General features: G+C 32.6%; 1 protein-coding gene across 1 annotated transcript; it reads left to right on the top strand.

Annotated features, from left to right (window-relative positions):
• Window positions 1–10,381: 10,381 nt before the first annotated feature.
• Window positions 10,382–14,610, top strand: LOC146958541 (ATP sulfurylase 1, chloroplastic-like). The gene is made up of 5 exons (XM_085740060.1): window positions 10,382–10,903; window positions 12,748–13,153; window positions 13,640–13,900; window positions 13,985–14,071; window positions 14,226–14,610. Exons 1-5 carry the CDS (start codon window positions 10,398–10,400, stop codon window positions 14,361–14,363), a joined length of 1,398 nt encoding a protein of 465 aa, XP_085596186.1. The 5' UTR covers window positions 10,382–10,397; the 3' UTR covers window positions 14,364–14,610.
• Window positions 14,611–14,773: the final 163 nt, after the last annotated feature.

Here is a 14,773-nt window from a genome sequence, read left to right as displayed (position 1 = left end):
GGTCGCTATTTTATAGGGACTAGAAACATAATTAACCCAATTAAAAATATATTAGCAAACACAGATAGATGATAAATGTTTTCTTCAAAAAAAAAGATAGATGATAAATGTCTAATAAAATCTCTTCTCATAAAGAAAACATGGTTTAACATGCCAAGAAAAAGAAATTTTTTTCTTGTTCCTTCTCCTCATGTGTGCATTTAACATGCCAAGAAAAAGAAATTTTTTTTCTTGTTTTCTTTCTCTTTGATAATATAAAAGTAGGCTAATTCTACATCTTCTTTAGTAGTATATTCTTGCAGCATATAGTATTAAAATCAAAGGTAGGTAATATAGCCTGAATTAGTTTTATTGGTTTGCTTCGATATCTTTTCCCCAAACTTTGACGCTTTTGATCATAGTTTTATAGAAGGATTAGTTGTTGTTTAAATGCAGAAAACTGCTAAAAAAAAACTATGAAACATAAATTTATTTTTCTTGGTATTTTTTAAGAGTTTAATCAGTATTCAATCTCACGGTAAATAAAAAGTATTCTCTCTCTCTCAAAAAAAAAAAAAAAAAGTTTTATGCATTGATATTTTTCCGAAGTAACATAGCAAAGTGACATAATTATATGATGTGCTCTTTTCCTACTTATAAGACCATTTTAAAACTTTTATCTGTCCTTTATTACAAGACTATTTTCCAAATTTAACATGGATAGTGATTTCTTTATATAAAAATTATCATATTCAATTGTAAGGATGAAACAATCTTTTGAAAAATGTATTACCGTAACAACTTTTCTCAATACTAGTAAACTTTTTCTAAACTTCTTATAATATGGAACAAGTAATTAATTGAATACATGTGCCAAACTTTTTTATAGGGTCCTATCAAATTAAAAAATCCACTTTTTTAGGAAAAAAAATCCACTTGTTATTGCATAAAATCCAGTGGGTAAGTTATGACTTATGAACCTTGTATCACACACTACGAGGGGGTAATAGGTTATTATAATCTCTAGGCACACAAGTTAATTTTGACAAAGCCAATGTTGTCTATAGGAGATTTGTTTATGCTTTACTAAGTTGTAATGACAGATTCCCTACTCCACTATAGTCATTTCCCCGATATCGAATCTAAACAACAACAAAAAATATATTTGGTGTTATTATTTCTAAATTATTTAAGTGTTGTAAGAACATTGTTTAAAAGAAAAAAAAGTAACTTGACTGTAAAAAAAATGAAATAAGTATTACTTTGACAATAATTTAACTTGTATTTTTAAACATTAACAAAAAAATTATTAAGAATTCTTTAAACAATGCTTTTACGACAGTTGTTAGAATGATTCATCTATTTTCTATAAACGTTTTATTCTTATGAAACAAGTTTTTACAATGATAATTTGAAAAATATTGTTATGTTGTTATTAATATTACTTTCTTTTTTCTGAATTAAGTAATCACATTTTCTTAAAGGGTGTGCATTTTTTTTCTTGGCTAAAATATGGTATTGGTCCCTGCAAAATAGGTCAGTTTTGGTTTTAGTCCCTGCAATTTTTTTATAGTTTTTGGTCCCTGCAAAAATAGGCCAGTTTTGGTTTTAGTCCCTGCAAATTTTTTTTATAGTTTTTGGTCCCTGCAAAAATAGGCCAGTTTTGGTTTTAGTCCCTGCAAAAAAAAAATTTTATAGTTTTTGGTCCCTGCAAAAATTTTTGTTTTTGGAAACAGTCCCTGACCCCAATTATGTGATGATTTGTCACTTTTGTGCATATGTGCTTACTTAATAAAAAGAATATTATTTTTTTATAATTTATATAACAATAATTATTTTTTAATTTATAAAAGTGACAAATCATCACATAACTGGGGTCAGGGACTATTTCAAAAAACAAAAATTTTGCAGGGACCAAAAACTATAAAAAAAAATTGCAGGGACTAAAACCAAAACTGACCTATTTTTGCAGGGACCAAAAACTATAAAAAAAAATAATTGCAGGGACTAAAACCAAAACTGGCCTATTTTGCAGGGACCAATACCATATTTTAGCCTTTTTTCTTATGTGTGATGAGGGAGTATCTTTCTCTTCTTTTTTTTGACAAGGGAGTATTTTTTTTTTGAAGAAGAAGAAGAAGACAAGGGAGTATCTTTCTCTTGACATTGTTTTGAAATAAATAAACTGGTGGTATTATTAAATTATTTTGGCCTGCCAATACATGCCACTTTTCCTTTATATAAAAATAAAACATGCCACTTTACCATTGTTGTTTTCGTAGGCTCATGCCCCATATTATTGTCAGATAAGCATTATTAAGGTCCTTTAATTTACTCCCTCCGTTTCAAAATGAGTGTCGCTTTAGCTAAAAAAAATTGTTTCAAAATGAATGTCGCTTTCGGTTTTCAATGCAATAATAATTTTTTCTTTTCAATTGTACCCTTCAATTAATATTATGTTTACACTACTTTCAAAGTATTATTTATTCTTTAATGAAAAACAAACCAATAGTTGATTAGGATGATTTGGTAAAATTGCTATGACATTTGACTACTTTATTTCATTCTTTAATTTGTGTGCAATTGGCTAAAGCGATACTCATTTTGAAACGGATGGAGTAGTTTTTTATTTTTTAGGGACGGTCCTTTAATAGATATCAATAAGCATTATTAATTATGCGTACTTTTCCTTGCTTCTATTTTGATGGCGATGATACATTCCCTAATTATAGAATAAGCTCCATGCTTCAACTGAACTCTCTCAACCATGCAACCACTAGCAAATACAAAAGAAACAGTATATCTTTGTCACAAATACGATCGAAGTGAAAAAGAATATGTTACCCCGATAATTTTTCTTTTTAATTAATTTGAAGTATACTAGTACCAAGCAAACACGTAGAAGAACCAAAAGTGAAAAGAATCTTTCTTTTTTTGACAAAAAAAAGTGAAAAGAATATGTGTCTCACGCAAATTAATTAGCTCCTTTGGCCAAAAAAACATACAAACTTCTATCTAAATTATAGTTTTAGGGCCTGTTAGGTTTGGCTTCTGAGAAGCAATTCTAGCCCAAAATCAATTCTCTACAGTGCCAAAAGCAATTCTAGCCAAAAACAACGTGTTTGGTTCAGCTTTTCAGAATTGCTTTTATCCTCCAAAAGCAATTCTCCATGAAGCTACAAATCCTAGCTTCTAGCTTTTCTAGAATCAATTCTCCTTGAACAACGTGTATAGGTTTGTATATTTTATTATTACAACATGTTATTTTACTTTATTGCCCTTTATCAATTCTCATTCTTTATCAATTCTCCTTTAGCTATGTCTATTTTAGTAATTATACATTCAAAAGCAATTCTACATAATTGCATCCAAACATAAATCATTTTGTTTAATCAATTCTACATAATTGTATCCAAACATAAATCAATTCTCTCAGAATCAATTATGTCAGAATCAATTCTATCAGAATCAATTCTCTCAGAATCAATTATATTCAAAGCTGAACCAAACGGGCACTTAATTTATGAAATTGACCAATATAGTCTACATTCAGGACTGTTTTGCAATTTCTCTGTATTCAGATACTAAATTGACTATTCATTTCTCATTTACGGATTAAAGTGACTAATTTTCCATAAAAGTGGGTCTAAGTTAGCAAATTGGTGCAAATTAACAAATAGTACTATGTTTTAATGAAAATTACTAAAGTAACCCTAAAACTATTAGTTTTAAATAATAAAGATTAATGATACTTTTGTCCAAATGAAAAGGTGCAATTTTGCTACCTTGGACATTCGTGTTTTTTTGTTGGTCTAAGTTAACAAACTATTATATGTGTGTGTCTGTTTTTTTTTTTTTTTAAGTTACAACTGTATTTATATTTACCTTAAAATGCCACTAGCGGGACTTGTATCCATATAAAGAAGTACATGTGTTATATGTGATAAATAAACGATGAGTTTTTTTTTTTAAAGGTGATAAACGATGAGATTTTTTTTTTTAAAGGTGGTAAACGATGAGATATAAATCAATATATGTATATAATTATTAAAGTCTTAAATTTAATAAAAGACAATGGCACATGATGGCCTTATAGTTTGGTCCTCCTCTTAGAAAAATAAAAGGCACATGATGCACGTAGTATTAAAGATATAAAAATGCAGTATTAGTAAAACTTATATAAAAAATACTAGTAATACCAAGGACGGGGAATTGGTTGTTGAATTCAAAATGAATACACTACCAAAAAAAAGAATTCAAAATGAATGAATAAGATAAATAAATTGAATACAAATATTCAAAAACGAAAATGGTTTTTTATCGAGTAGAGAATAAACTGGAAGTGTTTGTTTCTCATACGAACACTTAAAAATGTTTCAAATTAAATTGATGAATGAATAAAGACGAGAGAAAGGGAAAATTCATTTTCTTGATACTATCTATCTATCTATAATATATATTCAGCCAGCCACCATGACCATGAGTGTTGAATGATCCATTCGTCTTAGCTAACGGATGAGGTCACTTTTTCTTCGGCTACTGTCACTATCCAACGTTGAATGTTACTTTTGAATCTTGAATCTCAGGAACATTCGTGGTAACTAAGTGTAACAAACATCACCAACAACGTGTGAGAATTTGAGGTACTGTTCTTTTACAACAATATTAAAAAAGTATAGTTTTTAGTTTTACTAGAGTTCACATAAAACAAGTATAGGTAAAACCATTTGCATTTAGATATCATTATTTTGTAAAGTTTATAGGTAGCCACCGCTTCCACTTTGCTGGCTAATTTGTTTCTTTTGGATTAGGTGCTTTCACTTGTGTCCATTGTGGATTGATGGAGGCATGCAAAATAGCATTGTCACTATTCTCTTTTATTTTTAATTGAAGATTCTTTATTTCTTTTATAGTGAATTATTGAAATAGTCAATAGCTTTTTGAAATTTATAGCATTGATAGAGTTAAAGCATATCCGATGCATATGTTTTAATTAGGTTTGGATCATCTCCCACAAGCATCCCTCTCCAACAAAAATATGTAAGTGAAAGGAGAGAGAAGATGGGGGAAAATTGAGCAGGTGATTCAGAGAGATAGATAGAAAAATAATGTGGGAGAGATATAGAGAAGTTTTGTGAGAAAGGATCCAAACTAATTTAAAGTATTAATAATAATTTTTTTAATGTTGAAATGGCTCATATTGGTTTATGGGATTAGTCGACAATACGACAATCCTAAAGGTATTCTGGGGTATTACATAAAGTTTGTTTCTTACCTAAAAAAATGTAGGCATTGGGATTAGAAGTCCTCATCATATGAATGAACATTTCCAAATGAAAATGTTTTGGAACATAGTCAAGAGACTTATGATCTCGTTTACCCAGTCCTTTACAATACATTTGTTAGAAATAATGATATGTAGGTTAACATCAACTTTTAACCCTATGACTCTCCTTTGTGGAAAGATTTAACATGTATTTGGTACCACTTTCAAAATCACATTGCGTGGCACTTGAGAAATGTGAATTATATTAGCTTTTGGATGGATAAGAGGAATCCTCGTAGATCTTCTCTCATGTTAAGTTCTACCCAGCCTTCAATCGACAATACCCTCACTATTAGGAACACCATGATTGACACATGAGATTGGTATCTAACTTTCTTACTACTCATTTTCCTCGTAGCATTATGACATACATGTTAGCCTTTTTTGATGCCTATGGATACTGATGGCCCAACTTTTATTAGGTGGGGAGGCACCGACACTCATCAGTTCACGTATCAAAGTTCAAATGACCTTCAACGAGGAAACTACCAACCCGTTGATGAGGATTGAAATAAGATATGGGCTTGAAAGGGTCATCACAAAATTGTGTATAAGAGCTCATGAGCATATTCTTACCAACAAGCAAACAAATAAGATATTAGCTTTTGGATGGATAAGGGGAATCCTCGTAGATCTTATCTCATGTTAACTTCTACTCAGCCTTCAATCGACAATACCCTCACTATTAGGGACACCATGATTGACGCATGAGATTGGTATCTAACTTTCTTACTACTCATTTTCCTCTTAGCATTATGACATACATGTTAGCCTTTTTTGGTGCCTATGGATACTAATGGCCCAACTTTTATTGGGTGGGGAGGCACCGACACTCATCAGTTCACGTATCAAAGTTCAAATGACCTTCAATGAGGAAACTACCAACCCATTGATGAGGATTGAAATAAGATATGGGCTTGAAAGGGTCCTCACAAAATTCAAACCTTCGTGTGTATAAGAGCTCATGAGCATATTCTTACCAACAAGCGCACAAGTCGATGGACTGTAGGATTTTCGTCTTTTTGTCCAATTTGTAAAAATGAAGAGGAAACATTCATCCTTGTGTTTAAGGGAATGAATTTATGTTACTCATATATGAATCATGTCAGTAGCTCATTTTTATATTACTGATTTCTTTTCTATTAATCGTAGGAACTGATCTTAAAGAATCTTATAATCAAGGATCACATAGTGCATTATGATGAATGGTTAACTATTTTCATGACAACTTGCTAGTATCTTTAGACATGGAGAAACAAATCATTTTTTACGCCGACTTTCGTCGCCAGTTGATCCAACTTACATGTTCCTAAGGATGGAGTTATATATCGATTGTTGTGACCAATCACATTCTACTGGCTTGTCGTGACATCTTGACATTGTTTACATTGGTTAGAAGCTCCCTTAGAGGGGTGATTTAAGTTAAACTGCGGTCGAACTTACGAAGAGTAAGTTGATCTTTGCGGAATTGGAAAGTCTTTTTCGGGTTAAGGAGGTCGTTGTCTAAAGGGCTACACAAAAAATTGGAATTCGGGATGCTTTCCATGTTGAGATATGGGGTATGTATGTGGGAATGGATATGTAATAGAGGTAGGGTTTTATGCAACTTATAGTGGAAAGTGATTCTAGGGTGTTGGTGACATAGTTTCAAGGAGATGTAACATTAATAGAGCAACTCATATTTTGACTCACCGTATTCCTCACCTTATGAATATGTCATTGACGGTCCAAATTACCCATACTAGGCATTAAGGTGACTAAAACGTTGAGTGGTTAACTAGTTTCGACTTCACAATGAGCACATTTGATACTCGCATGTTAAAGACTCCCCCTAATGAGCTTATTAGTCTCCTATTTAATGACATACTATAGGCTTTTTGTAGGAGTGTCCGGTTTGATGTGTAGTTCTTTCTTTTCTTTTGGGTTTTGCCAACTTTTGTTACCAACAAAAAAAAAAAAAACTACCGGTGCATATTTTAATTTTTTATTCACATGACATACTATAGGCTTGCTTTTGTAGGAGTGTCCGGTTTGATGTGTAGTTCTTTCTTTTCTTTTGGGTTTTGCCAACTTTTGTTACCAACAAAAAAAACTACCGGTGCATATTTTAATTTTTTATTCACATCACCATCAATATATAGTTTTAAACTATATCATAAACTATGAAGTAATACCAGTTAAAATAAAAATGTTAGATAAATTTCTAAAGTCGATAAAAAAAGAACCAATTCAAAATTAAATTTCATTTCTAAAATCTTAAAATCAATATTTTTTTTAAGACGGCAAAATGTAACTTATTAAAATCACAATGAATCCTAACCAGCACAAGGAGTGTTAGGCTAAGAGCAGTGGCGTAGCCAGGATCCTAGATCAGGGGGTTCAAACTTTTGAACCATTGGCAAATTCAGGACCCTGGGTCACAAGATAAAAGAAAAATTATTCGTCAATTATTATAGAGGTCGTAATTTCACCCTTAAGGTGAATAAACGAGGAATACCGATTTTGAACTAGACTTCTCTATATTGTGTATCACAGGGACCGAGTGCAGATATTTTTAACCTAGATTAATGTTTAATACAAAAACCTAAACTAACAATATATATATACTCTCTTTTTGTCCTTAATTATATGACTTTTTCGGAGATTTTGTTTCTCCCTAAATAAGACCTAATGCAAATTTCTAGATACATTTATTACTCATTTATTAGATATATCCATTATAATAATATCAATTTATTTTTGAAGATGAAAAATCAAAATAAACATATCTATAAATAAAAGATAATTTAGTAATTGTTACGCACAAAAAACATAAACATTCTTAGCTAGTCCCCGTGTTTTTAATGTTATACCTCTTTGTATTTCAACTTTCATTATTAATTAATGAAAAACTGTAAGTTTTTTTTTTTTAAAATAAATATGTATAAACATTCATTACAACATATGTCATATGATTTTATAAATAGGGATGGATGGACTGCAATGTATAAATTGTAGTTCAAAATTATAAGTTGTTTCACTTGTTTTAAAATTCTTCAAGTATTAATCTTATAATCCTCTTAAAAAAAGGTAATAATAACTAGATAAAACAAAACTAGTAATAATAACTAGATAAAAGGTAGGTGTACTTGGTGCTGGTGCATATCCGTAAGAAGGAAAAAACCGAGGTTCAGAAGTGTGGTGCAAGAATTAAAACTCAGAAGGTTCATAAAGGAATTATATATGATTTGTAAGAGTAATTCTTAATACTCATGGGGTCCGTGTGCATCCCCTCCCTTGAGAGTGGCTCCGCCCCTGGCTAAGAGTCATAAAATAGCAACATACGCAAACGATAAATGGGGAGCACCCAATGAAAAACCCATAGACTCGTGCATCATAGATAAAATCCAAAAAAATCAACAAGAAACATCTTCTAACAAAGGGCTATTTTTGAAATCAATAAAAGGAAAATCAAAAACAAAGCCAACATCAAAATCAAATTTAATTTTCAAATTTAATGGTAAAATGATTTCTTAAATGATGCCTTAAAGTGTTTTTTTTGTCATAAAGTAGTGTCTTTTTTTTTTTTTGAAAGAATCATAAAGTAGTGTCTTAAAGTGGCGAACGGATCCTCTCCTGCTGTAATGTCTACAGCAGTCTCTCCTGCGCTGTTTTTGAGTTGTTAGATTGATCTAATGGCTGAGATTCTAAAAGAGGATAAAATACTGACTTATCTTTACCTTCACCGCTTTGACTACAATTGCATATCTCCTCCACTGTTATCAAATTTGAATTTGAGTAAAACACAGTGCCACACCTTGTTTTTGTGATATTTTTCTAATTTCAAGCAAATCAATTTTCTAAAATCAATCATGCAATTAAATATTCTTGGAATTTTTAACTACAAAACACAAGTGCCTCCATTGGAGTTTCAGATCACATGTTGGGACCTTCTTCATTTAGAAAAGAATGCAGTCTATTCTTTCATTTGTTGTTATGTTGTTTCATAACTTGTAATCCATGGTAGGCTGGTGCTACAAAGTTTTTTCGCAGTGTTTGTCTAATCTTTTTGATTTGTAAACATGTATTTTATTTATTGCCCTTTTAGTCTATCCACCACTGGATGTATCCAACGAGTAAGAAAAGTGCAGGAGAGACTGCTGGAGAGAAATAAGCTGGAGAGGATCCAGATCCGAAAAAGCAGAAGCTCCAAATTGGAGCTTTAGCCAAAACGTGGTTTTTTTCATTTTCATCGGTATGGCAAACACACACTAAAATGGGTTAGAATGTGCTTCCTCAATCTTGTATATAAGTGGTTAATTATGGGTTAGAATGTGGGGTGAAGATCGTCTCCATTTATTATCGTCTCCATTTCTACCATTTGGAAAGATAAAGACACATAAAAAAGTCAAAAGTAATTAATCATGGTGGGACCCACTTTATGGTAGGACCCACTACCTATTTTATGTGTCTATCTCTCTCCAAATTGCATACTTCCATTTATTTTCTAAATGGAGAGGATCTTCACCCTAGAATGTGCTTCCTCAGTCTTCTATATAAGTGGTTAATAAACTAAAAATTGTTAAAGAAAATCTTAATTTGATGTGGAACTATTTTTGATCATATTTTATTTTTTTGGATTAAATTTCAGATTACCAGAGTCATTTTTTTTTCTTCTGAAAATCAAATGATTTATATAAAAAAACATCATAATATTAGAAAAAGAAAAAAGTACCAATCATCATAAAAACAGTTATTCCAAAAAAAGGGAAAGGAGAGATATATTGAGATCACGAAATGTTAAGTAACCGAACAAATTAAAAGGGTAAAAAAAAAACAGTGTCCAGGTTCATCCCCCCAACATGTCTCTATCAAATCAACTCCACTATATATAATCTCACAAACTCTTCTCTCTGATCTACCTACGTTTCTGTCTTTCTGTCTAAGACCACTACTTAAAAGTTTTTTGTTTTTTTGTTTTTTCAATTCAATTCACATTTTTGTGCGTTTTTTGAATTACCCTTTTACCCTCCTTCATCCACTAGCAACAATACCTTTTCGTAGTTTTATATACCAAAACGAATTTCATTTTTCTTCAGCCACCACACCTTCAATGGCTTCCATGGCTACCCTTTTGTCCAAAACCTCTTTCCCTTCTCACTCTCTCTCCAAAACGTTTGATACCCATTTTGCCCCTCCCATCAGAGTCAACGTAGCAATTGGCGCAAAAGCCAGAACCAATCAGAAACTCAGAGTTTCATCCGGTTTGATTGAACCGGATGGTGGAAAATTGGTAGAGCTTGTGGTGGAAGAATCAAAGAGAGATTTGAAAAAAGGTGAAGCTTTATCATTGCCAAGGATAAAGCTTTCAAAGATTGATGTTGAATGGGTTCATGTGCTGAGTGAAGGGTGGGCTACCCCACTTGGTGGTTTCATGAGAGAAAGAGAGTTCCTCCAAACGCTTCATTTCAATTCACTTAGACTCAATGATGGGTCTTTTGTGAATATGTCTGTTCCGATTGTTTTGGCTATTGATGATGATCAGAAACATCGGATCGGTGAATCTACAAAAGTTGCTCTTTTTGATTCTAAGGGTAACCCTGTTGCCATTCTCAAAGAGTAAGATACCTTTTTCTTCTCTTGTTCATGTATAGCATACTTATAATGTTTTTGTTATTTTCTTTTATTAGTATGTAAATTTCATAACTTTTAGCATTTTTTCTTGTATCCTATGTAAATTTCATGTTTTTGTGAGGTTTTGTTTTTTGTCTGTTCTTAGGGGGGAATATAATCTGGTAATCTAGGTTAGTTAAAGCCCAATAAAAATATTGTTACTCCCAACTTGATTAATCCTCAACAAGTTGAGCCAAACCACCGGGCAAGTGGTTGGGAGGTTTGATTGTTTGTGTTATGAATATAGTTTCCATTTTTGTTTTTTTTTATGAGAGATATACTTTTGTAAATTGTAGTATTGTTTTCAATATGCAGGGTTGATTGCCTTCGTTAGCCAATCATAGAGTTTAATTGGTCAATTATTGTGAGCTGTTTATTCATTTTCCGTACATGTTTTGTGTCCTTGTTTTAATTCTTTTTCATTTTGTGTTGGAATGTTATGATTGGTTGGATAGTCAACAATTCATATAATGCCGTGATGATTTTGAGATAGTTTTCCTCTATTGTCATTGTTTGCCTCTTTTTTTTTTTTTTTTTATTCATATGAATTCAATCGTATTTGATTTTAGTCATATCATGTTCTATTTACCAATGTTGGTTGTTCTGATGATTGGTAAGGAACTAAAACAATACCTCGTCATAAAGCATAGGGATGGGAATAGACTAGGCCGAGCTAGGCTTTGCAAGGCCTAAGCCTGGCCTGCCATATTTTTTTAAAGCCTAAGCCTGGCCTGCGGCCTGTCATAGGCCTACTTTTTAGGCATGAGCCTCGCCTTCTGAAAGCCTGATATGGCCTGCTAGCCTGTTTAAAAGCTTATATCTTATGAACATCTTTAAATAAGCAATGTGATCTAAGTTTAAATGGACTAGCGAACTAATAGTTCAATTAGATTAAACTCTCTTTTGATAATCAACACGAGGTTTTAGGGAATTCGACTATATATTGTATCATTTTTTTTTTTTTTTTTGAAGAAAATATTGTATAATATTTCTATCCTAGTTTATAATAATACATTTATATATGCAAAAAATTAATGTATACTAATAAAGCTTAAATTATTGAAAAAGTTTGTAACCAAAAAAAAAAATTATTGAAAAAGTTTACAAATTTATATTTTAATTCAAAGTACAAAATACAATATAATAATAAATAATATTATTCATATTACTTAAATAGGTCAGCCTAATAGGCTTAAGAGGCTTTTTGAGAGGCCTGTGGTCTGGCCTTTTAAGCTAAATAGGCTTAAAAAAAAGCCTAGGCCTTCTCTATTTAAGAAAAAAGTCTGGCCTGGCCTGGCCTGTCGTAGGCCCTGTAGGCCGGCCTGGCCTATTCCCATCCCTAATAAAGCATTGTGAAATAGACTATAGGAAAAAGTACACCCACAAAATCTCTAGATACATAGGGTCTTTGACCAAACAAATACAAAAATAAATTAGATTTTGTTTTCATCTTCCTTGTTCAAGATAAGTTCAAGAAGACATATTGTCACTAAGCACTGAGATATACATTGAATATACAATATCATATTTCACTTTGAAATTCTTGTTGCGAATAGGAGAATGTCTCAATATATAATCATGCCCTGAATATTGTATTTTGTCGACTATTGCAGTTTCTAGTTGATTTTGTTGAATGTCTCTATATGCATTATTTGCATATTGATATGTATAGTTCATTTTATTTTATTAAACACATTTTTATGCATAGTGATATTTATGTGTGATTTTCAATTTTTTTTAATTGTTCCATTTGTTTCCTATGACTAATATTTTTCCTCTGGCTATTTCAGTATCGAAATTTATAAGCACCCCAAAGAAGAAAGGATAGCCCGGACTTGGGGAACAACTGCTCCCGGCCTGCCTTATGCTGAAGAAACTATAACTAATGCTGGAAATTGGTTGATTGGTGGTGACCTAGAGGTTATAGAACCCATCAAGTATCATGATGGGCTTGATCATTTTCGTCTGTCCCCTTCAGAACTCCGTGATGAGTTCACAAGGCGCAATGCCGATGCTGTGTTTGCGTTCCAGCTCCGGAACCCTGTCCACAATGGCCATGCTTTGCTAATGACTGATACCCGCAAGCGGCTTCTTGATATGGGTTACAAGAATCCAGTCCTTTTGCTTCATCCACTTGGAGGCTATACCAAAGCTGATGATGTACCACTTGATTGGAGGATGAAACAGCATGAGAAGGTATGTGTACTAAATTGAAGATGTGACTACAGAGTCTCATTGTTGAAGCTAGGCCACTTTCTTTTCTTTTTGTGTTAGAAAATACCTTAATTTCTTGCTTTTCCACACATGCATGTTTCCCTTCTAATAAGTATTATTATATTGCGGCGAATCGGCTATAGAACGACATAATGCTATAGCACAGCAGAATTTTAACAAACTACTATTTTTTATGATATGCTATTTAGTACAAAATGGTGTCAAATAGCAGAGTCATAGCATTTTTGTTTAGTAGAATTTGAAAAAAAAAAAACCGTTAAATTTTTGTGAGCCGTGATTGACAACATTGCTTCTAATTTCTATAGTTTTACCATATCCCAACTGTGGTTGACTAAGAACCATAATTTATTTACCTACTAAAAAAATCAGTTAGAGCTTCCCCATAATATGGTTTAAGTTGCTTTTTTGGATGGAAAATTTCACTTATATCTTTTGATCTTTCTTTAGGTACTTGAGGATGGTGTTCTCGATCCAGAGACAACAGTTGTATCCATATTCCCGTCTCCCATGCACTATGCTGGACCAACTGAGGTGCAGTGGCATGCAAAGGCTAGGATCAATGCAGGGGCTAACTTCTACATTGTCGGTAGAGACCCTGCAGGCATGGGCCATCCCGTTGAAAAAAGAGATCTATATGATGCTGACCACGGAAAGAAAGTATTGAGCATGGCACCTGGACTCGAGCGCTTAAACATTCTTCCTTTCAGGGTAATTGATGAATTTATTTTCTCACTAATAAATACATTGAGGTTCACTTAGGTCTCTTCGATGATTATTTCCATTCATTTGTAGGTTGCTGCATATGACAAGACTCAGGGTAAAATGGCATTCTTTGATCCATCAAGGCCTCAGGATTTTGTCTTCATATCAGGCACAAAGGTATGTTATTCTGTGATTTTGGAACATACGGTTCTAATAGACTATGAAGCGCTGACACAAACACAAACACCAGACATGACACTGATGCTGACACATCTACACAAGTTGCATGTATGTTGTCTCTTAATTAACAAAGGTTACGTGCATTTTGCAGATGCGCACACTTGCTAGGAACAAAGAAAGTCCTCCTGATGGATTTATGTGCCCTGGTGGCTGGAAGGTGCTAGTTGACTATTATGATAGTTTAGTGCTTTCAAGCAATGGCAAAGTTCCGGAACCTGTTCCGGTCTAGTGTTGTATTTTAATGTATAAACCTGATTGGGAGAAACTTTAAGTTTATGTATTCTCCTGCCAAGACACTGATTTCACCAAGATCTCATGGCCTAATCCCCTAATAAAGTTTGGGATGGCTCTTGCATAGAGACACATTGCCTCTCTGTAAGTATGGCTTGTAGTGTTGCCTCTTGCAGTTATAGTGCCACCTCTTTGTAATATATTGATTGTGGTTTGCAAAGGATTTGGTTTGGTTTGAGTGCTTACATTCAGTCTAATTTATACTATTACACTGTTTTCAGCACTAATTCCTATTAATTCAATCTTGAACTCATTATGATGATAAAATTGACAGCATTACTGATACAAGGTTCTCTCAATCGTGAGCCTGTGTCAGAAGTTCGTAATTGTGTTGATGTATCATTGAAA

Source organism: Medicago sativa, chromosome 1 (genome assembly GCF_051527215.1).
Source record: "Medicago sativa cultivar Bolivia chromosome 1, Bolivia_mono, whole genome shotgun sequence".
Taxonomy (NCBI): Eukaryota; Viridiplantae; Streptophyta; class Magnoliopsida; order Fabales; family Fabaceae; genus Medicago; species Medicago sativa.
Note: the sequence above shows the minus strand (reverse complement) of the source record. Positions and strands in the feature narration are given on the sequence as shown.